Source organism: Solanum lycopersicum, chromosome 5 (assembly GCF_036512215.1).
Source record: "Solanum lycopersicum chromosome 5, SLM_r2.1".
In the NCBI taxonomy this organism is placed as follows: domain Eukaryota; kingdom Viridiplantae; phylum Streptophyta; class Magnoliopsida; order Solanales; family Solanaceae; genus Solanum; species Solanum lycopersicum.
The window spans coordinates 937204-963236 of NC_090804.1; the positions used below are offsets into that span (position 1 = coordinate 937204).

General features: G+C 35.5%; 6 protein-coding genes and 1 long non-coding RNA gene across 10 annotated transcripts; 3 read left to right on the forward strand and 4 right to left on the reverse strand.

Annotated features, from left to right (window-relative positions):
- Positions 1 to 431: 431 nt before the first annotated feature.
- On the reverse strand, positions 432 to 1794 carry LOC101259244 (MLP-like protein 423). The gene is made up of 2 exons (XM_010322300.4): positions 1518 to 1794; positions 432 to 885 (listed from the first exon to the last, which is right to left on the reverse strand). Exons 1-2 carry the CDS (start codon positions 1705 to 1707, stop codon positions 614 to 616), a joined length of 462 nt encoding a protein of 153 aa, XP_010320602.1. The 5' UTR covers positions 1708 to 1794; the 3' UTR covers positions 432 to 613.
- Positions 1795 to 3670: 1876 nt separating this feature from the next.
- Positions 3671 to 5367, forward strand: LOC101260136 (30S ribosomal protein S13). Its single transcript, NM_001329514.1, has 3 exons — positions 3671 to 3863; positions 4251 to 4475; positions 5090 to 5367. The coding sequence occupies exons 1-3, from the start codon at positions 3750 to 3752 to the stop codon at positions 5255 to 5257; spliced, it is 507 nt and encodes a 168-aa protein (NP_001316443.1). The 5' UTR covers positions 3671 to 3749; the 3' UTR covers positions 5258 to 5367.
- Positions 5368 to 6866: 1499 nt separating this feature from the next.
- Positions 6867 to 12925, reverse strand: LOC101259841 (GCN5-related N-acetyltransferase 5, chloroplastic). 2 transcript variants are annotated; one of them, XM_004238646.4, is made up of 3 exons: positions 11177 to 12925; positions 10260 to 10550; positions 6867 to 7539 (listed from the first exon to the last, which is right to left on the reverse strand). In XM_004238646.4, the coding sequence occupies exons 1-2, from the start codon at positions 11845 to 11847 to the stop codon at positions 10286 to 10288; spliced, it is 936 nt and encodes a 311-aa protein (XP_004238694.1). In that variant the 5' UTR covers positions 11848 to 12925; the 3' UTR covers positions 6867 to 7539; positions 10260 to 10285. The 2 variants fall into 2 exon arrangements, with proteins under 2 accessions (XP_004238694.1, XP_069153793.1); XM_069297692.1 differs by lacking the exon at positions 6867 to 7539 and having other exon boundaries at positions 10050 to 10550; positions 11177 to 11949.
- LOC101258365 (probable serine/threonine-protein kinase PBL28) lies at positions 7203 to 9927 on the forward strand. Of its 2 annotated transcripts, none has more exons than XM_004238641.5 (7): positions 7203 to 7341; positions 7492 to 7679; positions 7803 to 8001; positions 8080 to 8243; positions 8465 to 8569; positions 9092 to 9214; positions 9317 to 9927. In XM_004238641.5, exons 1-7 carry the CDS (start codon positions 7272 to 7274, stop codon positions 9551 to 9553), a joined length of 1086 nt encoding a protein of 361 aa, XP_004238689.1. In that variant the 5' UTR covers positions 7203 to 7271; the 3' UTR covers positions 9554 to 9927. The 2 variants fall into 2 exon arrangements, with proteins under 2 accessions (XP_004238689.1, XP_010320603.1); XM_010322301.4 differs by having other exon boundaries at positions 7272 to 7392.
- Positions 12926 to 17900: 4975 nt separating the features above from the next.
- On the reverse strand, positions 17901 to 20503 carry LOC101250215 (protein NRT1/ PTR FAMILY 1.2-like). Of its 2 annotated transcripts, none has more exons than XM_010322304.4 (4): positions 20364 to 20503; positions 19746 to 19963; positions 19104 to 19654; positions 17901 to 18939 (listed from the first exon to the last, which is right to left on the reverse strand). In XM_010322304.4, exons 1-4 carry the CDS (start codon positions 20377 to 20379, stop codon positions 18054 to 18056), a joined length of 1671 nt encoding a protein of 556 aa, XP_010320606.1. In that variant the 5' UTR covers positions 20380 to 20503; the 3' UTR covers positions 17901 to 18053. The 2 variants fall into 2 exon arrangements, with proteins under 2 accessions (XP_010320606.1, XP_004239355.3); XM_004239307.5 differs by lacking the exon at positions 20364 to 20503 and adding an exon at positions 20064 to 20205.
- On the forward strand, positions 20324 to 22711 carry LOC112941524 (uncharacterized). The gene is made up of 2 exons (XR_003246771.2): positions 20324 to 20463; positions 21744 to 22711. It is a non-coding gene; the product is annotated as an uncharacterized lncRNA (long non-coding RNA).
- Positions 20687 to 23050, reverse strand: LOC101258951 (protein NRT1/ PTR FAMILY 1.2). Its single transcript, XM_010322302.4, is given in 5 exon segments — positions 20687 to 21102; positions 21104 to 21656; positions 21758 to 22317; positions 22440 to 22657; positions 22743 to 23050. Coding segments are annotated over 5 exon segments (1749 nt in total). The 5' UTR covers positions 22816 to 23050; the 3' UTR covers positions 20687 to 20757.
- Between the last annotated feature and the right edge of the window lie 2983 nt (positions 23051 to 26033).

The window sequence follows — 26033 nt, forward strand, 5'->3', positions numbered from 1 at the left end:
GCTTCGAGAAATAATTAAGATTATGAAGTCACTTTCACTAAAAAGTAAGAAATGACGCATTATAAATTTTTAAAAAAGCTCATCCATTGTTAATCTTTATATTAGTATTCGGATGAAAACTATAAAAAAAAAATTACTACAAGTTACGATCTTTTTCATATCATTTTGTGTTTTATCTGGTATTCGATACTCATGTTGGGAGTAAAGTAGTTCCTAACAACGGTGACTTTGTACTCGGAGAGACTTTGAGTTGAGACCTTTGATTAAGGATGAAAGGAGTACTTATTACTCAATCACAATCTTAATTTGTCAATCTTTATCATATTAACATGATGAAAAAACTACATTTTAAATATTGATCAAAATTCATATAGTTTGACTCTCAAAAAGCAAAACATGACAAGTAAAAATAAACATAGAGACGAAAGGAGTACATAGTAATAAGGTCTTAACCCCATTATAGTTTTATTTATTCAAGTTTTTATTACACTTACATGACTAGAAAAGTAAAGTAGCTACTCACATACCTGCACGTAATTTTATTCATTAAAAACTATATACTATGTGAAGATTATTAATTTCTATCACATAGCATATATGTCATAAGGTCTTTTTATGCCCCAATGAGATAAGCATCAAGATTCTTGAAATTCTTGACAGCAAATTCTTTAATGATTTGTGGCTCAGGAATTTCATCATTTGCCCTTTCAAATTCACAACACCACTTAACCAAACTTCCATTTCCCTTTGGAATCACAGTTAGGGTGCCTTTGAAACTCTTGTAGTATTTCAAGGTTTCACCATCAATAACTGAATAAACCAATGTTTTATTTGCCTCATCAATTGACTCTATTTTCTCTTTTGAGAATGTCACCAATGGAAACCCTGTATGAAAAAAAAACAATGAAATTATAAAATAAAATGAAAAATAGAACAAAAGAACAGAGTATATATACTTTTTTTTGGTTTTCCAATCGATGTTCGGAGGCCGAATTGGAGCTCCGACTAATTCTGGATCGCTCACTGCAGAGTCCGTTCGGGTGTGACACTCCCAACAAGATTTTCTTCATCCACAGGGCTCGAACATGAGACCTCTGGTTAACAGTGAAACACTTCCACCAGTGCACTACAATCCAGGTTTGTCACACTATATATACTTAACATGTCACTATGTGAATTCAGATTACGTGGCACAGTCTGAATTCAAAGAATTTTGAGATTTGTACTTCTAAACTTTTATAATCTATGTGGCATAGTCAGAATTTTGAGATTCGTTACTTCTAATATTTAATAGTGAATTTAGATATAGAAAATTTAAGTCTTTTGATATTAAATTAGAAAATACGTTTTTTTGGATTAGTTTTTATTGCTAATGACCATTTTTTTTGTAGTATAGTGATCAAGTAACCGACAAACCATCCATAAAAAATGAGAATTTGAAATCTGTAAAATAAATAAGTTATCTGTTACGACACGTAAATTAATTAAAACATGAGGAAACAATGCATGAACATTACCTTCAGTATATTTGATCAATAGAACAGAACCAACAGACTTGCCATCACCTTCAACAACTTCAATGCTCTTGTATTCATTAGGTGAAGCCTTGGGGAACAAATTTATTGAGTCCCTAATGCCATTCCAAAATTTGTCAACTGGACTTTTCACCTCAACTTCAACATCAATTTTTCCTAAATTGGATGACATTTTTTTTAAATTGAGAGATTACAATATTGTTTGATGTGATATGAAGTGAAAATACTTGAAGAATTAGTTATATATATAGTAAGTAGTGACCTCTAGGTGAACATTAATTATTTGTAAAATTCTAGCTACTTTCTACTACCTATATTGTGTTGTTAATTACAAACATACGAATGTAGTTGAATGTTAAATTCATTTACGGTGAAGTTGTATGAGAAGTAGTTGGAGAATAAAATGCATTAAACATGGTCTCTATATCGTATATTTTGGATCACGCACTATTTTGTTCATTCAAAAGTAGTGCTCCCAACAAAATTTTCTTCATACAAAAGTAGTGCTCCCAACAAAATTTTCTTCATACCTAGGGCTTGAACCTACAATTGGAGGCCAGACTAAATTCAGATCACGCACTGCGGCCTCATTCAAGAGTGACGCTCCTAACAAAGTATTCTTCTTAACTAGGGCTCGAACCTGCAGTTAGAGCTCAAACTAAATTCGGATCACGCACTGCGGACTTATTCAAGAGTGACGTTCCTAACAAAATTTTCTTGATACCTAGGGCTTGAACTTGCAATTAATTAGAGCCCCGACAAATTCTGATCGCGGCGCATTGTGGACTCATTCAAGAGTGGCACTCCCAGCAAAACTTTCCTCATACCTAAGATTTTAAACGTGAAACATCTGATTAAGGGTGACACAATTTCATCATTACGCCACAATTTATATTTAAAAATAAATTAAATTTAATGATTTAATAAAGTAGAAATACATGTTAATTAATCATAAATTAAAATTATTGTGTATGTTTCAATACATATACATATTATGCATTTATTTATTTGCGATAAACATCTAATATGGATAAATTTTAATTTTTTCAATGGGTGGCAATTAAGTTGCTATTTATAATGCCGCATAAACAGTTATTAGTTATTGCTAGCAAATTCGTAGGATTTTGCAATTGGAAGGTGTTTTATTTTTAGGAATTTATAAAGTAAATTACTCACAACTCATAAGAATCGTTTGAAGTACCCATTAAGATGTAATTTATAGGATTAGTAAGTCATGAAATTTATTAGTTATAATCTTATAATATTAAAATTACTAAATTAATGGAGTATTAAAATTTATAAAATTCTTTACTTTAAAAATAGGTTCTCTCTAATTTTCTCTAAAATATTCTTCTTGTTCTTGCTTTATTATTTTATAACCACTTCTAATCTTATGTTGTTTATAAGAATTTTTTATTGTTGCCCATGAGAGATCTTTATTTTTATGCCTACAAAATTTTAAAAGATCAATTTTCTTTTTATTCAATTGGTAAGTGATCATGTAAATTTATTTTCAACTCGCATTTCTATCGCCCCAAATTTAGGTTAGGCCTTAGATAAAAAGAGCGATATCAGAAATGAAATGTAGAGATTTCTTTGTAAAGCTAATATTTTCTTCATTTCAATTAGATGTAATACGAAGGCTACAATTACATGTTACAACCAAAACATAATATGAAATTTCAGATGTAAAATAGAAGTAATGTGACGTGTAAAATGTGTAGAGTACTGATATAATGTCTAGTTATGTTAAATTATTAATAATATTTATAAAGTGCATAGTAATAAATTACTATCGTCTTAATGAGTTATCGATTCATCCAATAACCAAATACTAAAAATTGATACCTAATCAAAAACCCTTTATAGATCCGTTAAAAATCCATTAACTCAATAATTCAATAACCCAATAACATTTTTTTAATAGGTTTATTGATCGATTCGATTTTTCCACATCCTTATTGGGAGGTGACAGTATGATAGACATCGGTGAATTTAGTCGAGTGCATGAAAACTAGCCCGAATACCATATTAATAAAATAAAATTTAAAAAAAAAAAAAAAAGAACAACCGGGGCTCCATATTAGCAAACCAGGTCGAAAAGAAGAACTCCATTCCCTATCCAATTTTCCCCAATAGGATAAGAAAAATAGACCAGCAAAAGGCTCTATCTTCTTCCTTCTTCAATTTCTTCATCAATCAAGATTTTCAACAATGGCGCAAACACTAGCAACTCCTGTACTTCCTTCTCTTTCCCTTATCTGCAACACATCTTCCATCTCCAAGCACAGTTCCCTCTCTTTTTCTACTCCCACATCTTTTCCAAAGGTACACTTCACTCCCTTCTCTTGAAATTTGCAGTAATCAAACATGGAGTTTGCTGAAGTTTACATTTTTTGACCTTTTTCGTGTAGGAATTGGAATGGGGTTTGTCTTTTTTTTTCTCGCAATTTTCTCAGTAACCAAACATGGGTTTTGCTAAAGATTACTTTTTTTTTTACCTGAGTAGGAATTGGAATGAGTTTTTGGATTTTTCGAAATTTTCTCAGTAACCCAACATGAGTTTTTTTTGCTAAAGTTTCCGTTTTTTTGAGGTGGGATTGAATTGAGGTTTGCTTATTTTTCATATTTTTGGACTTTTTTGAGTTGGAATTAAATTGGGTTTTGCTAAATTTTCCATGATTTTGAGTTTGAACTGAAATGAGTTTTGTGTAGACTGCAGGTTTGGTTATAAAGTGTGTGCGTGTGGGAGGAGTGGAAGTTCCAAACAACAAAAGAGTTGAGTTCTCTTTGCAATACATTCATGGAATTGGCCGCACCACTGCACGCCAGATTCTGGTAGACCTTCAAATGGAGAACAAAGTGATGAAAGACATGTCGGAAGAGGAACTTATCACTCTTCGTGAAGAAGTCTCTAAGTACATGATTGAAGGAGACCTTGTGAGTTTCATTGCTCTAATTTGTACTCATTTGTTTTCGTTCCAATGTGCATATCCTTATTGAAACTTATATGCTTAGGTAATTTGATTTCGATATCTAGTTCATGTAACTTTGCTGTGGTTGCTGTTTATTTTAGCTCTATAGTTTAACTTAATGCCATTTGGGGTTCTAAGAAATTTAATTCATTTTGTCTCAAGATAGGAATTGAACCAAAAAAACAATATCTTAAACCAATCTTTGGTCCAACTTTTACATGGAAAGAACCATATTTGAGCTGAAACTGCATTCTACATATCTTGAGATTAAAACCAGAAGATCGAAAAATCTTCTTTACTTTCTTAAACTTTGTGTCAAGTCAAATCCGGACAAACAAATCGAAACAAGGGGAGTTATTGTTAGGTGGGTATGTAGGATCATGGCTTCTATATGCATCACAGCCTTATCCCAAATTAAACAGTTCTTATGGAAATGTATTTCAGAAGAAATCGATAGCTTGTTTAGCAATTGGCAATGTTGATTGAGATTCTTGTGTATAAGGTTGTTTGTTTGATTGATGCTTCGGCTTCCTATTTGAAACGGGAAAATTGATTACATACTTGTGGTGTTGGCATCAGAGGAGATTCAATGCTCTTGCCATTAGGAGGTTGAAGGAGATTCAGTGCTATAGAGGAGTAAGGCACATCCAAGGATTGCCTTGCAGAGGACAACGAACAAAGAACAATTGCCGTACTTTGAAGGGCAAGAAAGTAGCAATTGCAGGGAAGAAGAAGGCACCTCGTTAAATCAAGATCGATTTTTCATTTCTTTTGGTAACTAACTTGTAAAAGTTACACTCTATATTCCTATGGCAAACTGTGCATTTGTTTGTTATAAACAGTTTTTTCCATTGAAATCATTTTTCTACATTTCAAGATAAGAGCTTTTCAAGAAGAATGTTGATGCTTAGGCATAATCTCTTCCTTAAATCTTGTTAAATGTGTTTCATGTGGAGTAATTGCGAATTTACGTTATTCTGATTGGATGATTTGGTTGACAGGAGAAAGGTTTGTTAAGTTACGTTAGGTGTCATAATAATTGTTGATGTAACGACCTATGAAGTGCAGTCCCTATCTATGAGCCTTGGTTTAAGCTTCAAGTTCAGTAATGTGTTTGGGCCAAGTATTTGCATTAATGTGATACCAAAGTTTTACAATTTGAGTCATAGCATTGTTAATGTAATGACTCGTTAGGTCATTTTGAGAATTAACTAAAAGCATAGAGTTTGTGGCACCTTTTTGTCACATGCATGAGCATGAAAGTTAAGTCCCACCCCTTTAGTACTCAAGAAGGTTCACTTTTCTCAGGTTTCTTGAAGACCATGACTTCTGTTTTTCAATAGTGATGATGTTCAGATCAATTTACACGTATTTCACTACTTACTTGTTACCTCACACTAGCATTATTGACGACGATGTAGTCTCTATCATTTTCAATATTATCGCGACCCCAGAAGAACCTTCTAAGTTATCTTTTCTAAGGTTTCTGGAAGATTGTGCATTTAACTTGAAGAAAATCTTTGGTAGAGTTTTTCATTTTCAAGATTATCTTTGTATAACTAGTAAAGTTATTGACTTATTGTAATGTAACTACGAGGTCACGATTTTAAACTAACAAATTTGAATAGTTTAGGGAGAATTTGATGTATCAAGTCTTGCAAAATTAAGTTAGAATTAATGTTTCGAATTTTACAACTGAGACAACCTTTATCGATTCTAAGTACATAAAACTAAAACTGAATAAATAAATAAAAAGAATATACCAAGCATTCCAAAGTTTGCAACTTTTTTGTATGTAATATTTTCATTTCATACCTTCAACACATACTAATATTTCACCAGCCATAACTATAAGAAGAAAAATATACCAACAATACAAAATATGGATTTATGAACACTAAGTGTTACATCAATAGAACAGTAAAAACCAGAATTTTCAGGCAAAAAAATTATAGAAATCCAAGAAAATGACATCCCAACAAGAGCATTTTGCAAATTAAAGAGAATTTTATGTTTAAATTGCAGCTCCTATTTCCTTTTCAAGGCACACCCACCCACCTCACCCCACTTGATCATTTGAAGGTAAGCAACTTATTGTTCCATCTCTTGCTTTTTCTTACCCTTCAAGTGATGAGCCTTAAGTTGTTGAGTGATAACAGTGCTTACATTGTTTGGATGGTTGTTACGTATTGTTCTATAGCCTATCGTACTGTATTATTTTAACAAATACAATGTTTGGAGCGACCAGACCAGACCGTTTTCCGTTGCTACATGACAGGAAAGAACTTAAGGATAAAATAGAATTTTAAAATAGTAAGTAAAGACAAACAAATTGGAGAAAAAAAACGATTCAGAGTAACAGTTAAAACAAACGTTATATTAAAACTAAACAGAAAAACAGAATACAATAGGTAATAACAACCATCCAAACAAGCTGTTAAAATGTCAAGTACTTGTCATAAGCTAAACTTCTCACTTGCTTTGTACATACTCCAACAGGATTCTCATACAACTCTATCCATCTCCTCTTTCCAATATACTTCTATATCTATTTTTTCATTCTTCTTTCTCCTTCAGCTGGTTTTCTGTTTTAATGCATAATTATTCAGTAGTTTTCGAGTTGTTTTGTTTTCTTCTCATTAATTTCTCTACAGCTTAGAAACTTGTATCCTTTTCTCCATCAATGTTTACTGTCTTATCAAATGTAATACATCATTGAACACACAAGAAAGCATCTGAATCAATAGAAAGAACAGTTATCATGCCTTTTGGTTTGGTGTCAGCGTGGAACAAACGTAGGAGAAGCAAGTCTGAGGATATGCTAAATCCTTGTATGTTTCCAGCCTCTTCATTATCCTTCATCTTCTTAATAGAGCAGCAATGTTTATCACGCTATTGTGATTGCCTGTGCTGCATCATATTACTTCACAGAGTTGCATATAGCTTCTGCATGTTATAAAGTTCAACATGATTGTTTTCAGGGATATATAAACCTGTAGAATATTGGCAAATCGAAGACCAGAATCCACCTGCAGCAAAAAGACGCCATGGATCATCAGTCTTCACACTCAGAGAAATGGAGGAGGCAACAAATTCTTTTAGTGATGACAATCTACTTGGAAAAGGAGGATTTGGTCGAGTTTATAAGGGTACACTGCGGTCTGGAGAGGTAAGACAAACAAGTTAAGGGAGAGAGTTTCAGATTGGTCGTTTATTTTCATCTACTGTAACACTGGAAACTTGAGAAAGCAGATCAACTAATATAGACTTTGATTGTTTTGCCAATTGATAGATTGTAGCAATAAAGAAAATGGATCTACCTTCATTCAAGGAAGCAGAAGGCGAGCGTGAGTTTCGTGTGGAAGTCGATATTCTGAGCAGACTGGATCATCCTAATCTGGTATCACTAATAGGCTATTGTGCAGATGGAAAGCACAGATTTCTAGTCTATGAGTACATGCACAAGGGGAACCTTCAAGATCATTTAAATGGTTGGTTTACGAGCTGAAGTTTCCTGATTCGAACACTCTTACCTTTTGATGCCTAACTATGTCTCACTGAAATTGCAGGGATTGCAGAAGTGAAAATGGATTGGCCCTTAAGGCTAAAGGTAGCTCTTGGGGCAGCAAGAGGACTTGCATATCTGCATTCAAGTTCAGCTGTTGGAATTCCTATAATTCATAGGGACTTCAAATCCACCAATATTCTTTTGAACACTAATTATGATGCAAAGGTACTCCAACATTTCATATATTCTAATTTTCTTCATATCTTTTTATAGGAGGGGATCTCTTCATAGAACTAAGGGTGTGTGTGGTATGAAGGAAAAAATTCGGAAATGTTTCCCTTCATACCAAGCACACCCTAATAGATAATCAATACTCATGCAGCGGAAATGTTTTCCTTCTCATGAAACACATCCTACTAGATAATCAATACTCTTCTGCTGCACAGATATCAGATTTTGGACTAGCAAAGTTGATGCCAGAAGGGCAACAATCATGTGTGACATCTAGGGTACTTGGTACTTTCGGCTATTTTGACCCTGAATATACACTGGTGAGTTGCTTGCATATCAAATCTAAGTCTGAAGTTTCTATTAATTTGGATATCATATTGTTATTTAGTTCATTACGACAAACAAATAATGTGAGCAAAGAAAAAAGGAAACAAGTGAAACAAAGCCATAACACAAGAATGATGAAGAGAGTATAAAGAGAAAAAAAACTATCCAAAGTGTTACTACACAAAAGCAGTAATCATATATGCTGATGCTAAATGTCAATTTAAATAATGTTCAACGCCCTTCCTCTACTTCCTGCCGTAAATACACACAGATATGCATAGGTCAGCCTTTTCTTTCTTCTTTCAAAACAAATAATATTAACGTTCTACCTGCTAGAAGGAATTACGACTAGTTTTACTTGAATTCTGTTGCAAACATACATGTGAATGACTGTCAAGAAATTTCTTACCTCATCCTTTATTCTTGTGATATAAATATTGTATAGATAGAAGAGAAAAGTTATTCTTCATTAACATTTCTTTCAGAAAAACCTTGCTAATATTATTTTCGAACAGACTGGAAAACTCACTTTACAAAGTGATGTTTATGCATTTGGTGTTGTTATGTTGGAGCTTTTAACCGGACGCAGGGCTGTGGACCTCACCCTTGGACCAAGTGATCAGAATTTAGTACTACAGGTAATGACGAAAAAAGCATCATATAGGAGAAGTGTTCAAAAAATGAAATATCTTTGGAAATCTTTTCACTAGTTGACATCCACTTCTTTGATGATACCGCAGGTGAGACATATTTTGAATGATAAGAAGAAGCTGCGTAAGGTGATTGACCCTGAGATTAGCAGGAACTCATACACAATGGAGTCTATCACCATGTTTGCTAACCTAGCATCTCGCTGTGTGAGAACCGACAGTAGCGAAAGACCCTTAATGGTAGACTGCATCAAAGAACTTCAGCTGATCCTCCACACAAATGCGAAAGGGCTAAACATGACTATGCATACGTTCAGAATGATCTGAGACCTTCTCAGATTGACATGGATGACACAAAATCTTATCAACATGCACCAAGAAGCATTCTTCAAATTCAGAAGTTGAAATATCAGCTAAAAGTTTCAAGTGTACATTGGAAAGAGCAATGAGAATGGTAGGATATAGTAAGTTGTCAAAGTAATAAAAGAACACAACCCAGATTCAACCGAAAGATCTCAAATTTTCTTAATAATTTAATAATAGCCTGGACGAGTCTGAGAAAAACAAGGACGTATCAAAGATTACACGTTAGTGCAGAGATTTGACTATGTACACATATATTTGCCACTTCTTATGATGTTTCATCCTCGCATATCAAAGAATGAAAACTAAGACTTCACTTGGCTGCTTTGCTTTCAAAACAGATATATTTAAGTTTGTTATATTCCCTGGAAAAGTTAACCTCTGATGATACTACATACACACACACAAAGCTGAAGACAGCTATCACCCCGGTGTAAAAACAGACGCATTCTTGTTCAAATTATTGAAGATTAAGGAGTAATGATTCATGAGTTCATCACAAATACAATAGTAAAGTTTAATATAAGTTTCAGCTCCAATTCAGGTTATAAAAAGGAAAACAAAAAGCTAAATCAAGTTTGATTATGTACATGTACAAACAACACAGTACAATAGACTACAGATAGATCCTAAAGAATGAAAAAGGGCTTGACCATGGAAAATAATGTACCTCAAAACTTGTCTATGTTTACATGTTCACGTGTCTACTGAAGAAGTGCATTCATCAACTTCAGAAAGGCTTTCTGAATCTGGAAGGACTTTCCACATCAAGTGCTTCCGTCGCTGCAATGCCAACAAGATAAAAATGTTGTCTGTCTCAACAATGGTATATCCAGCTTTTCTATACATGTTGAGTGGAGCAGTATCAATCATTCGACAGTGCAAGTAAACCTCTCTAGAAGAACTCATTTGAGAAATTAGTTCCTCGCTTGCTTTCAACAGATGCCAACCTATGCCCCTTCTGGAAAATGATAATAACAAATATCGGAACTCAATACTAGTCCATCATCCATATACTCTTCCAATAAGAATGACATTACATTCATCAACTTTTCCTATGCAAGTATGTCAAAAGTTCAAACAGAAAAAGACATTGGGAAGGAGGACATATACAGCCAGAGAATGATCTCTTGCGAATCCATGTAGACTCTTGAAAATCACTTCTGCACTCTCAAGGCATATATTTGACAAGTTAATTACACATATATACAGACACACACACACCAAAAAAAAAAAGCACATATAACAAGTCAACCACAACCAATTAGTTGAATAGTACACCAGAGTCAGATTCGGCGTTATACCTTACCTCAACTTGATTAACTAATTTTCCCCATCATCAATATGTTGATTGAGATAGAGAACTGATACTATATCAATTGGGAATTAACACAAGAAACAAGTACTCCCTCTATTTCAATTTCTTTCTTTACTCTTGACTTGGCACGGATTTTATGAAAGTTTCGAGAAATTTTGAATCTTGTTGTTTAACGTGTGAGGTGACTAAAAAAGGGGAAAGAGACATTCTTTTGAACAGACTAAAAAAAAAGTAATATACATGAAACGGAGAGAGCAGTTAAACGATACCTCCTAAGCAGCTTATCTACTGTCATATTGCAAATGTATGGAGAGTTCTTGGGAGGTGTAGGTGTGGGAGAATTAGCATTAGCACCCCTTTTGTCAAAACACACTTCCACAGTTCCAGCCAATTGCAAATCTGCATCTTCTCCATTTTCTCTATAGAATCCAAGAAGTGTAGCAGTATAAGGCATTAGTGCTCTTCTCTCAATCATATACTGCTTCACTAAATATGCCATGAATTTCACATACCCTTTAGGCATCAACATAGAATCAGAAAAAGACTCAGCCAACAACCAAACAGTAACATCCATTTCTTCTTCCCTCATCACACGAACCCACAATGATCCAGATTCCAATTCTTGAAAATACCTATATTTCCCTAAAGATTCAAGCTTTTCAAGTTCTTGATTTGTGAGAAATCTACCTGTTTGAAGTGGGGTTTGGAAGACTGATGATGGAGATGTTGAGGAAGAAGATGAAGAAGATTGGGATGTTGAAAGTGGGATAATCAGATTTGAAGTGTGTGATTTTGATGAGATTACAAAAGGGAATGTATATTTTGGGGTAAAGATTGAAGCTTTATGTGAATTGAAGCTAGTATTATGGTGAAAACGATGATGGTAATTGTGTTGAGTTTGAGGGTCTAAAGAAAATGATAAAGAAATTGCAGCAGCCATTGAAGAAGAAGAAGGGAGTGGCTGAACTGAAAGTTTGGATGTGGCAATAGGGGAATAATTTGTGCCTTAATATATGTAGAAAGTCAAAAAATGAGTGTATTATAAATTTTTATAAATTAGTTTAAGTCTTTTTGTAGAGTTACAATTTGTTTGTTTGAAATCTGAGTGATGGGGAAGAAGCTAAGGTTTGTCTTCATCTGGTCAAGTTGCTTTCACCCTTGTAACTTTGATACATTTTCTACCTTTCATACTTTTTCACGCGACAAATTTAAAACCATTAGATTTTATATCTTTAATTTAAGACAATACATCAAATTCAATAACCTATTTACTTTTTAAAGTCTGTGCCAAATTATGAATGGAATATAATTATGGTATAGAAGAGGATAATGTGGCATAGTTCTTTGGCGTTTGTGATGCATTACATAACTCTAATAAAAATTTTACTTTGCCATTCTCATCACCATATTATTGTTGGGATAGACAAGACACTAACAAAGAATGTCTGACAGGATAACAACGGATAAATACCCAAGTCTATACTTTCCCTTTTCGATTTGAACCAAGAGAAGACAAACAACCACAAGCAATATGATAGTAAGGCAGCAAGTAATTCAATCAAACAAATATAACAAGACAATAATAAACCAATCACACAAGACACCAAGATTTACGTGGAAAGCCCTTCGATGTGAAGAGTAAAAAACCACGGGACCAAAAGCTCCACTATAATCACCAAGAGTTACAATATTGTTCTCCAAAATTGGCCACAAAACAAAGTGCCAAACAACGAGCAACAACAAAATAAGATTGCACCAAATCTAGAGAATTAAAGGAGCAAAATCACCAATTTCGCAGCTACTGTTCACGACAGCAAAACTGAAGCTGCAGACCACCAAATCCAACTCTGTCAGTTCCTAATCAAAGATTGAGATGAAGATAATATGCTGTCCAAAAATCAGCTCAATCGGACAAGAAACGAAGCGGGAATCACAATTTGAAGTTGGTTGTTATGGCTGGATTTTTTACTGCGAATTTCTCTCTTTTTTCTCTCTTTTGGCTGCTGAAAAACTCTCTCTGAAAAATCTGAAAATAAGACCTAAAATAGGCTTATATTTGCCTCATAAGAATGGGCTTATGGACAAAAATGGGTTAGTCCAAATTGGGCTTTTATTTATCCACATAGGAAGGGAAAAAAGACCCATAACCCAATAATTCTCCCCCTCACGACTATGTGGAGGAGACCGCCATCCCGGCGACCATGCAACAATCTTCAAACTTCCCTCTTGGCAAAGTTTTAGTCATCATATCGGAACCATTGTCATTTGTATGAATCTTTTCAAGCTCAAGCAACTTAGAATCCAACACATCTCGAATCCAATGATATCTCACATCAATGTGTTTAGACCGACCATGGAACGTAGAATTCTTGCCAAGATGTATAGCACTTTGACTGTCACAATAAAGCACATACCTCTCTTGAGCACAACCAAGTTCCCCCAAGAATCTCTTCATCCAAAGCAATTCTTTACAAACTTCAACGATAGCAATAAGCTCAGCTTCTGTAGTAGATAGAGCAACACATTTTTGCAACCTAGATTGCCAAGACACAGCTCCCCCTGCAAAAGTAACCAAGTACCCTGAAGTAGACTTGCGAGTATCAACATCACCAGCCATGTCTGAATCAGTATAACCACAAAGAATAGGCTTCCCTGTACCAAAACACAAACTCAGACTAGAAGTGCCACAGAGATATCTCATAACCCACTTCACAGCATTCCAATGTTCTCTTCCCGGATTAGAAAGAAAACGGCTAACAACTCCAACAGCGTGAGCAATATCCGGTCTTGTACAAACCATCGCATACATCAAACTACCAACAGCTGAAGCATAAGGAACTTTCTTCATATCTTCCTTCTCATCATCACTAGAAGGACACTGTTTCGTGCTCAATTTGAAGTGCATAGCTAAAGGTGTACTGACAACCTTAGTTTTATCTATGTTGAATCTGCGAAGTACTTTCTGAATGTACTTCTCTTGTGATAATACCAATTTCTTGGCCTTTCTATCACGGACAATCTGCATGCCAAGAATCTGCCTTGCTGGTCCTAAGTCTTTCATAGCAAAAGACTTACTCAACTCTTGCTTCAACTTCTGAATCCTGCAAGTATTATGACCAACAACAAGCATGTCATCAACATAAAGCAACACAATAATAAAGTCACCATCAGAGAACTTTTGCACAAAAACACAATGGTCTGAAGAAGTCTTCTTGAAGCCCTGCTGACTCATAAAAGAACCAAACTTCCTGTACCACTGCCTGGGAGCTTGTTTCAAACCATACAAGCTCTTCTTCAATTTGCAAACATAATTCTCTTTACCCTTGACTTCAAAACCTTCCGGTTGCTCCATATAAATTTCTTCATCTAAGTCACCATGGAGGAAAGCAATTTTAACATCCATTTGTTCAACCTCTAAATCTAGACTTGCAGCCAAGCCTAGAACCACACGAATGGATGACATCTTTACAACTGGAGAGAATATCTCATCAAAATCAACTCCTTTTTTTCTGATTAAATCCCTTGACAACTAATCTAGCATTGTACCGTGGAACTGGATTACCATCTTCATGTTTCACCCGAAAAACCCACCTGTTTTTCAAATCTTTTCTGTCTTTAGGTAACTTAACCAAATCAAAGGTATGATTATCATGCAAGGATTTAATCTCATCTTCCATAGCATCAAACCACCTTTCTTTTTCTTCACTTTCCATAGCCTCATCAAGACTCTCAGGTTCTCCCCCATCAGTCAAGAGTACATACTCATTGGGAGAATAACGAGATGAAGGAATTCTCTCTCTACTAGATCGTCTGAGAGAACTCTCTGGAGCATCTATAATTGGTTGTTGGACAACCACATCATCTTGCACTGGAGCATCAACAACATCATGTCGGTCATTCTGAACATGATCACCATCTTCATTATCAACTTGATTTTCATCATTATGAAGATTTTCTTCCGGTGCAATAGTCAAAGGAACTGGATCAACATCAACTAAGCTCTCACTAGTCTGAAAATCAGCCTTGTCAGCTTTGTCAAAATCTTCAATTGTTTGGTCTTCAAAGAACACAACATCACGGCTTCTAACAAGTTTCTTCTCAACAGGATCATAGAAACGATAGCCAAATTCATCTTGACCATAACCAATGAAGATACACTGCCTAGTTTTAACATCCAACTTTGACCTTTCATCCTTAGGAACATGTACAAAGGCTTTACACCCAAAGACTCTAAGATGATCATAAGAAACATTCTTACCAGTCCAAACTCTGTCAGGGACATCACCATCTAAAGCAACAGCAGGAGATAAATTGATAACATAAGCAGCAGTATTAAGTGCTTCTGCCCAAAAGGAATCTGACAGCTTAGCATCTGAAAGCATACATCTAACCCTCTCAACTAGAGTTCTGTTCATCCTCTCCGCTAAACCATTTAACTGAGGAGTCTTTGGAGGAGTTTTCTGATGCCTAATACCCTGCTCTCTGCAATATCTATCAAAAGGACCAATATACTCACCACCGTTATCTGAGCGGATGCATTTCAATGTCTTTCCTGTTTGTCTTTCAACCAAGGCCTGAAAATCCTTGAACACATCAAGTACTTGATCCTTGGACTTCAAAGGAAATATCCAGAGTTTGCGAGAATGATCATCAATAAAAGTCACAAAGTAAAGTGCACCACCATGAGATCTTACCTTAAAAGGACCACACAAATCAGAATGTACCAACTCCAGCAAATCGAGCTTTCTTGAAGGCGGATGACTCTGAAAAGAAACTCTTTTCTGTTTACCGGCTAAGCAATGAACACATTTCTTCAACTTTGCTTGTTTCACTCCAGAAAGCAAATTTTTCTTAGCCAAACTATCAATCCTCTTCTCACTCATATGACTCAGCCTTCTATGCCATAACTCTGATGAAGTATCATTCTCCACCAAATTTACTGAGTCTCTGGACATGGAGCCCTGAAATACATACAAGTTAGACAACTTGTCACCACGGGCCACAACCATCAAACCTCTAGTAAGCTTCCACTGGCCAGCACCAAGTGTATTAACATAACCCTCATCATCAAGATATCCCACAGAAATCAAATTCAAGCGAACATCTGGAGCATGCTTGACATTATTAAGAACTAGTTTGGAACCATTGTTACTTTCCAAACAAACTGTCCCAATGCCAATAACTTCAACTTCATGATTATTGCCCATTTTCAACGTTCCAAAATTACCTGGAGTATAAGAAGAAAATAATTCCTTCTTTGGCGTGACATGAGAAGTAGCACCAGAATCCACAAACCAGCTAGACTCATCACGAACAAGATTAATGGCATTTTCATTACAAGAAACAAGAAGATCATTATTAGCAACAACAGCAACACGATTTTCATTATCGCCTTCTCTCTTTTGTTGTCTCATATCTCTCTTGTGCTTGTAACAATATTTCATGATATGCCCATTCTTGTGGCAATAGTCACATGTAGTATTCTTGTATTTAGACTTTGACTTGCTTCTACTTTTACCTGGACTTGTTTCTCCCTCTGGACTTGTTTCTCCCTCTATCTTCAGTAACCAAAATATCGGAGTGTGAAGCTGAAGAAGATGAGGCTTGAGATCTTCTTCTCATTTCTTCATTCAAGACACCACTCTTAGTATATTCCATGGTTACAACACCACTGGGAGCAGAATTAGTTAAAGAAACTCGAAGAGTTTCCCAAGAGTCTGGCAGAGTATTAAGAAGCCAAAGTCCCTGTATCTCATCATCAAACTTTACACCCATTCCGGACAGCTGGTCAAGAACACCCTGAAAATCATTAATATGATCAGAAATAGGAGTGCCCTCTTTATACCTGATATTCATTAATTGTTTCAATAGGAACAACTTGTTGTTGCCAGTCTTCGAAGCATAAAGTGTCTCGAGCTTGTCCCACAAACTTTTGGCATGTGTCTCATTCACAATATGATTTCTAACATTATCTTCAACCCATTGTCTAATATAGCCACAAACCTGCAGATGCTCAAATTCCCATTCATCAAATTCCCATTCATCATCATTCAAAGACTAAGGCTTATTAGAAGCAAACACAGGTAAATGCATCTTCTTGACAAATAGAAGATCTTTCATCTTGCCTTTCCAAATATGATAGTTACTACCAGTTAAACACACTATTTTGCTCATATTTGTCTCCATCATTCAAAACGACAATCAACAATAACCAATGCTCTGATACCACTTTGTTGGGAAAGACAAGGCACTAACAAAGAATGCCTGACAGGATAACAGCGGATAAATACCCAAGTCTATACTTTCCCTTTTCGATTTGAACCAAGAGAAGACAAACAACCACAAGCAATATGATAGTAAGGCAGCAAGTAATTCAATCAAACAAATATAACAAGACAATAATAAACCAATCACACAAGACACCAAGATTTACGTGGAAAACCCTTTGATGTGAAGAGTAAAAAACCACGGGACCAAAAGCTCCACTATAATCACCAAGAGTTACAATATTGTTCTCCAAAATTGGCCACAAAACAAAGTGTCAAACAACGAGCAACAACAAAATAAGATTGCACCAAATCTAGAGAATTAAAGGAGCAAAATCACCAATTTCGCAGCTACTGTTCACGACAACAAAACTGAAGCTTCAGACCACCAAATCCAACTCTGTCAGTTCCTAATCAAAGATTGAGATGAAGATAATATGCTTTCCAAAAACCAGCTCAATCGGACAAGAAACGAAGCGGGAATCGCAATTTGAAGTTGGTTGTTATGGCTGGATTTTTTACTGCGAATTTCTCTCTTTTTTCTCTCTTTTGGCTGCTGAAAAACTCTCTAAAAAATCTGAAAATAAGACCTAAAATAGGCTTATATTTGCTTCATAAGAATGGACTTATGGACAAAAATGGGTTAGTCCAAATTGGACTTTTATTTATCCACATAGGAAGGGAAAAAAGACCCATAACCCAACAATTATAAGGATGAAGAAGCAACTTTCCACAAACTGATACCATTTCCACCAGCCTTCATTTGGCATAACAAAACATAATACAAATTTCCGTCAAACGAAATGTAGAAATCTAAACATATACAGAAACCTAAGCTAGCATAATAGTATATTATTCAGCAAGACAGTACAATATATCATCAAGATTCAGGTAAAAGCATCAACGTTTCTTCTGTCTCATCAGATAGCCTAATGCTCCCATCATTGTCAGGTTCATATAACCGGCAGATGAGCAGAAAATAGAAGAAGTTGAGCAAACTCAAAAAAGTAAGTAGCCAGAAATAGTAATCTAGGTGACCCCTATTAATGTTGCTCGAAAGCCAGCTAGTTTTGCCTCCAGTTGATGAAAGCCAATCCACACCACTCACCAGAATACTTACAACCAAACTCGACACAGCAGTCCCAACAGTGTACATAGCTGATGCCATGCTGGACATGCTTTTGGGTAACAGAGAGTAGAAGAACTCAATCTGTCCAACAGAATGGGAACCCTCAGCCACTCCGAGTAGTGCATACTGTGGTACGAGCCACATAGCAGACATGTTCACTAACGCACTTGGGTCGTCCTCATGTCCTTCCTCTATTGCCAATTGTCGTCTTATGCTTTCTGTTATTGCTGACAACGCCATAGACATACAGGTGACTATTAAGCCAATACCCATTCGGATGACAGGACTTAGCCCTCTTGGCTGTCCAGTATATTTTGATAGCAAAGGGACCAAAACACGATCATAGAAGGTAATCCAGATTGTTAAAGCAATAATCATGAATACACTGAATGATGCTGCTGGTATTTCAAAGTGAGGGAAGATATGTCTATCCATGGTCTTTGCTTGAAGTACGGATGAAAATTGACTTAAAGCCACAAAAATCATAAAACCAGTGGACCACATAGGAAGTACTCTAATAAGAGCCTTCAGTAATTCAACTTGTTCCACACTACAAAGAGACCATGGATTCGAAGCTGATCCATCAGGATTCAAATCTTTTCGAGGATCTTCAATCACACAAGCTCTATTCAAACACCTATAACACACACAATAAATCACATGCCAATGAACTGCAATATCATATAGCAACTGAAAAAAGATGAAAAGAGTAATCGCAAAGAAATTACAGATACAGTTCATTGCTTAACATATAATATTGTTTCAGGCGAAGTGCATAGCATTCAAGGAATATTGACAGACCTGAAGTCATTTGATGGGGTCAAGATCTCGGATTCAAGTGGCGAATGATAGTAGTTATCACAATCAGTCAATGTAAGACGAGTATTTCTTTTCCTAAAAACTGCTACAATTGCTTGAAGCAATCCTATGAGCAAGTTTTCTTTAGCTTTCACTTTGACATAAAGAGGAGAACCGATTAGGAACATTGAGACAGACAAAAACATTAGGATAACAGGAATACCAAAGCCAACTTTCCAACCATAACGATCTTGAATATAAACGATAACTGTAACTGCAAGAATAGTTGAAATCCCCGTGCTAGCATAGTACCAATTAAAATAACTATCGAGAACCCTCTGGTTCTCGTGGTTCTCTTTTTCCCCCAATTGATCAGCACCAAATATTATAGAACAAGGTCTAACAAAACCAGTTCCAATTGACATAAACACAAAAGATGAAAATAGAACAGCAAGCTGGATTGTTGTTGTTCCATTACAAACATGTTGGAAGTGAGAGCAAGGTAAAGACTTGAGTTGCGGAATCATAGCTGTGAGCCATAGTATAATCATTCCCTGTTGAAGAAGAATGTTTTATAGACGAATTTAACTAAAAATTCAGGAACTAGCAGCATAGCAAAAGTGAAAAATGTGACAAATTACTCACAATAAGAGTGGAGATGGATCCAAAGGCAACAGCTTTAAATCGACCGCAGTAAGAATCAGCAACAATTGCACCAACAATGGCCAATCCATTTGAAAGTGCAGCCCATAATGCAAGAATACTAGTACCAGTAGCAGCACTCATATTATAATATGCCATCAAATAAATTATCATGTTCATCACTAAACCATAACTTGCTATTCTCTCAAATGATTCATTCACTGGAAAGAAAAAAACAAAAATTGAAATAATTACATAAATACTTAATGCATGCAAACAATTTAAAGAACAAAATATGAAAGCAAAGTTCTAGTAGAGTACAGATTATGAAAGGCATGGTTCTAAGACCACCCTTTCTTGTCTTCTCTTCAGCTAATTCTGTCTCTCTCTCCATTTTCTCTACAACTCTATTCTGTCCTAAGATGAAATAAAGGTAATCTCCCGGCTTTTTATTAAGAGTCATATGATTTAGTCAATCAAGCAAACACGTGTTTTAAAAAATATAAGGGATTAAATTAATAATTTATATTTTTAACTATCTCGTATAAATTGAGACGGAAGGATAATTTAATTTTGTTTCTTCTATATATATTATCATCAAAGTTGTACGTGTCATTTTACCTTCAATGAAAAACATGTGTCGCTTCTTATTCAAAGCTCTCTGCAATCTCTTTCTACTTCACCGATGAAGTATCAGTACAGAAACACATCAAAACCCAAGGTCAGTTCCTTTTATTTCTGCCAGACATTGGTACTTGCATCTTTCTCCTTGATTTTGAGTTGAATTAATTGTGCGTTTCTCTGGATTTGCATGTGGCTGAACTTGAAGTTCACGACTTTGATCGAAATTTGATTAAAGATTATATTTTTGTAGAGATGAATATAAGGTGTTTGAGAATATGTCTAAGAGAAAATTTGTGGTTATTTTGGTTAATGAGATGAAATTGAACATATACTTGTGGCTAAGTTAATCAGTACAAGTTACATTTATTCATGAATGCAGTACAACATATCATCAAGATTCATGTAAGAGTCTATAGTCACATTCTCTATCATCAGCTACATGAGGTGATCTATTGATCTCATCATTCCCAGTTTCATAAAACCGGCAGACGACTAGAAAATGTAACAGGTTTAGAAAACTCATAGAAGCAAGCACCCAGAAATGGTAATCCAGGTGACCTTTATTAATGTTGTTCGAAAGCCAGCTTGTTTTACCCCCGGTTGATGAAAGCCAATCCACACTACTCACCATAATACTTCCAATCAAACTAGATACAGCACTCCCAACAGTGTGCATAGCTGACGCGAAGCTGGACATGCTTTTGGGTAGTAAAGAGTAGAAGAACTCAATCTGTCCAAACGGTATGTGCAGCCTCAGCCATTCCGAGTAGTGCATACTGTGGCACGAACCACATAGCAGACATGTTTACTAAAGCATTTGGTTCGTCCTCATGCCCTTCCTCTATTGCCTTTTGTCGTCTTATTCGTTCTGTTATTGCTGACAATGCCATAGACATACAAGACACTACTAACCCAATCCTCATTCGGGTCACAGGACTTAGCCCTCTTGACCTTCCAGTATATTTTGATAACAAAGGGACCAAAATGCGATCGTAGAAAATAATCCAGATTGTTAAAGCGATAAGCAAGAACATAGTGAATGATGCTGCTGGTATTTCAAAATGAGGGAACATGTGTCTATCCATGGTCTTTGTTTGAAGTATGGAAAATGAGAATACACCCATGTCCACTGACATCATAAAACCAGTAGACCACATAGGAAGTATTCTAATAAGAGCCTTGAGTGATTCAACTCGCTCCACACTACACAGATCCCATGGATTTGAAGCTGATCCATCAGCATTCAAATCTCTTTCAGGATCTTCAATCATGCAAGCTCTATTTAACCACCTATAACGTACAATGAAATCTTCAACTCATATAGAAAGTGCATAGCATTCGAGTAATATTGACAGTAGAAGTTTCATTGATGAACAGATGGAGACACTTACCTGAAGTCCATTGATGGAGTCGAGGCGTTTGATTCAAGTGGCCAACGATAGTATTCATCACAACCAGTCAATGGAAGACGGGTATTATTTCTTTTACTAAAAGCTGCTACTGCTGCTTGGAACAATCCTATGATCAAGTTTTCGGTTTCTTTAGCTTTCACTTTGATATAAAGAGGAGAACCGAGTTGGAACATTAGGACAGACAAAAACATAAGGATAATAGGGATACCAAAGCCGATTTGCCAACCATAACGATCTTGAATATAAATAATTACAGTAACTGCAAGCATAGTTGAAATTCCTGTGCTAACATAGTACCAGTTGAAATAGCTTGCAATACGCCTCTGATTCTCGGGGTTCTTTTTATCTTCCAATTGATCAGCACCAAATATTATAGAACAAGGTCTAACAAAACCAGCTCCAATTGACATAAACCCAAAAGACGAAAACAGAACAGCAAGTTGGATTGGTGTTGTTCCATTACAAACATGTTGGAAGTGAGAGCAGGATAAAGACGTGAGTTCTGGAATCATAGTTGTGAGCCAAAGAACAATCATTCCCTGTCGAAGATAGGATCAGCTGTCTATTTGTTCAACTTGATACAAATTTAATTTGTTCAACTTGATACAAATTTAACGTAAAGCAATCAGTTGAAATTGTGAAAATGTGACAAATTACTCACAATAAGAGTTGAGATGGATCCAAAGGCAACAGCTCTAAACCGACCGCAGTAAGAATCAGCAACAATTGCCCCAACAATAGCCATTCCATTTGAAAGTGCAGCCCATAGTCCAAGAATGGTAGTAGCAGTGGCAGCACTCATGTTATAAAATGTCATCAAATAAATTAACATATTTGTTTGTAATCCATATGTTGCTATCATCTCAAATGATTCATTCACTAGAACAAAAACATTAAAAATATAATAATTAATTAGTACTTAACACATGCAAACAATCTAAACAACAACAAAAAAAAGAATTACCAATGATGAAAGGCATAGTTCTAAGACCACCCTTTCTTGGCTGCTCTTCTACTTGTCTAATTTCTGTCCTCATTTTAACTCTCTCTGTTTTTCCTCTTCACATTGCTCTTTCGTTTAATATTCGACGAAAGATAGATAACTTAAAGCGAAAAGAGTAGTTCATAGTAGAAGAAAAGTATAATCAGAGAACTCATCTTCTAACTCAAAATCGTTAACTAAGATCGGAGATTCAACTAAAACAGAGGAAGCTGGAATGGAGAATGTGTATTTAGGATTAAAAAAAATTATGGAAGAAGACTAATTGATTTGAGTTGTTCTTGGGTTTGGTACCTGTATATATACTTGTATAGGGTTGCTTCTAGAAATTATTCTAGATGCATCTACAAGAAATATCTAGATATTCTTACATTCTGACAGTATAACAAGAATCTGGATGCTTTACTATACATATCTAATTATCTAGAACATCTAGATTATTTCTTAAATATAAATCTAAAAAATATTTACTCTACAAAATTCTAAAAAGTTCTACTAAAATCTAATATATTCTTTTGTACTTAAAAAAATCAACTTTAATTTTTCACACTCCTCCTTAAAAAGTGTTTTTTTAAAAAAACTACCGCACACTTGTCGTGGAGGAGCTCAAATGAAGATTTGAGCCACACCTTGATGAAAATCTCGGCAGTTTCTTTTGGACTCCTCTTGCTTCTTCAAATGATAAAGATTTTCTGTTATCGAACGATCTATGAAAATTATCTCCTTGTTGATTTCCTGAACTCCCTCTTTCCCTTAGCTTCTCAATAATTATATTTTCTAGAGAAACACTTTCAATTTCCAGTGAAGTCTCAACACCAACATAGGATCCACTACCATATTCTCTTATCATCTCCTCAATAGACTTTTTGGCAGCTTCAGAACTTTCAAAAATCATATCCTTTGTCTCAAAAGGCTTTTTTTAAAATCGAAAACCTCAGTGCCATTTTATTAAAACAAAGAAATATGTACAATCAGGTGACCCAACTAGCCAAAAAAGATGGTGAACTATAGCACACTTAAATCGGTAAAATGGGGGTTTACCTGCTCCGAGACTTGTTTGAATGGTTTTGGCCGTCAAGGCCAAGTCGATCCATAACTAAGGTCTCAACAAACGTCCATGAAAATTTTCAAAAAAACTGACGTTGAAATTCCAAATCATCAAAAAGGATGGTGAACTATAACACATGAAAATGAGCAAAATGGAGGGTTTACTTGCTTCGGGCTTGTTTGACCTTTAAAATGGGTCGTTTTGGTCGTCAGAGTCAATTGGGTCCATAATAAAGGTCTTTACGAATGTCCATGAAATTTTTTTTAAAAAAAATGACATCAAAATTTCGAACCACCAAAAATAATGAACTATAGCACACAAAAATCGATAAAATGGGGGATTTACCTTCTCTGGGGCTTGCTTGACCTTGAAAGTTGGTCATTTTGGAATTTGAGCCAACTAGGTTCATAGTTAAGTACCTAACAGACCTCCATGAAAAAATTTAGCAAAAATGACGTCGAAATTCCAGATCATCGAAAATTCATGGAGTATAGCACATAAAAATTGATAAAAGGGCGGTTTACCTGCTCCGGGGCTCGTTTGACCTTAAAAATAGGTCGTTTTGGTCATCAGGGCTAACTTAGTCCATAGCTAAGTTTTTTACACATGACCATGAAAAGTTTTGATAAAAATGACGTCGGACTTTCGAATCGCCAAAATATATGGTGAATTATAGCATACGACAATTGGCAACATAGAGATTTACCTGCTCCAGGGCTTGTTTAACCTTGAAAATTGACCGTTTGGGCCAACTAGGTCCATAACTAAGGTCATAACAAACGTCCATGAAAAAATTTGATAAAAATGACGTCGAAATTCTTAATCAGCAAAAATTCATGAATTATATAGTGTACGAAAATCAATAAAGTTGAGGATTTAACTGCTCTGGAGCTTGTTTAACCTTGAAAATGGGTCATTTTTTTTGCCGTCAGGGCCAATTAGGTCCATAACTAAGGTCTTATCGAACGTCTATGAAAAATTTTGGCAAAACTGACGTCGAAATTCTGAGTCACCAAAAAATCATGGACTATATAACACACAAAAATTGGCAAAATAGAGGGTTTACTTGCTCTGAGGCTCGTTTGACTTGAAAAATGGGTCATTTTGGATGTCAGGGTCAACTAGTACATAGTTAAGGTCTTAACAAAAGTCCATGAAAGATCTCAAAAATAAAGACATCGGAATTTCAGATTGCCAAAAAAGATGGTGAACTATAACACACAAAAATCAGCAAAATAAGGTTTTACCTGCTTTGGGACTCGTTTGATCTTGAAAATGGATCGTTTTGACCGTCAGGGTCAATTGGGTCCATAAATAAGATCTTAACGGACTTCCATTGGAAAAATTAACGTCAAAATTATGGATCACCAAAAAAGATGATGAACATATATAGCACACAAAAATCTACAAAACGGGAGGTTTACCTGCTCCTCGGCTTATTTGACCTTGAAAATTGACTGTTTTGACCATCATGGCCAACTAGGTCCATATATAAAGGTCTTAATGGATGTCTATTAAAGTTTTCAAAAAAATGACGTCAGAATACTAGATTACCAAAAGAGATGGTGAATTATAGCAAATGGAAATCAGCAAAATAGGGAGTTTACATGCTCCGGGGTTCATTTGAACTTGAAAATGGATCGTTTTGGCCGTCAGGGACAACTGGGTCAATAACTAAGATCTTAACGGACGTGCATAAATTTTTTTTTAGAAAAAATGACATCGAAATTTTAGATCACCAAAAAATCATGGACTATAGCACACAATAATCGACAAAATAGGGGGTTTACTTTCTCCAAGGCTCGTTTGACCTTGAAAATGAGTCGCTTTTCCTGTCAGGGTCAACTGCGTCCATAGCTAAGGCCTTAACGGACGTCCATGAAAATTTTTGACAAAAATACGTCGAAATTTCGATTCACCAAAATTCATAGACTATAACACACAAAAATGAGTATTGCCTGCTCAGGGGCAAGTTTGACCTTGAAAATGAGCCGTTTTGGTCATCAGGGCTAACTAAGTCCATAGCTTAGGTCTTTACAAATGACCATGAATATTTTTGAAAAAAAATGACGTCAAAATTCTGGATCACCAAAAAAAGTGGTGAACTATAGCACACGAAAATAGACGCAATGGGTTGTTTTGGTCGTTAAGGTCAACTGAGTCCATAGCTAAGGTCTTAACCGATGTCCATGAAAAAATTTCGAAAA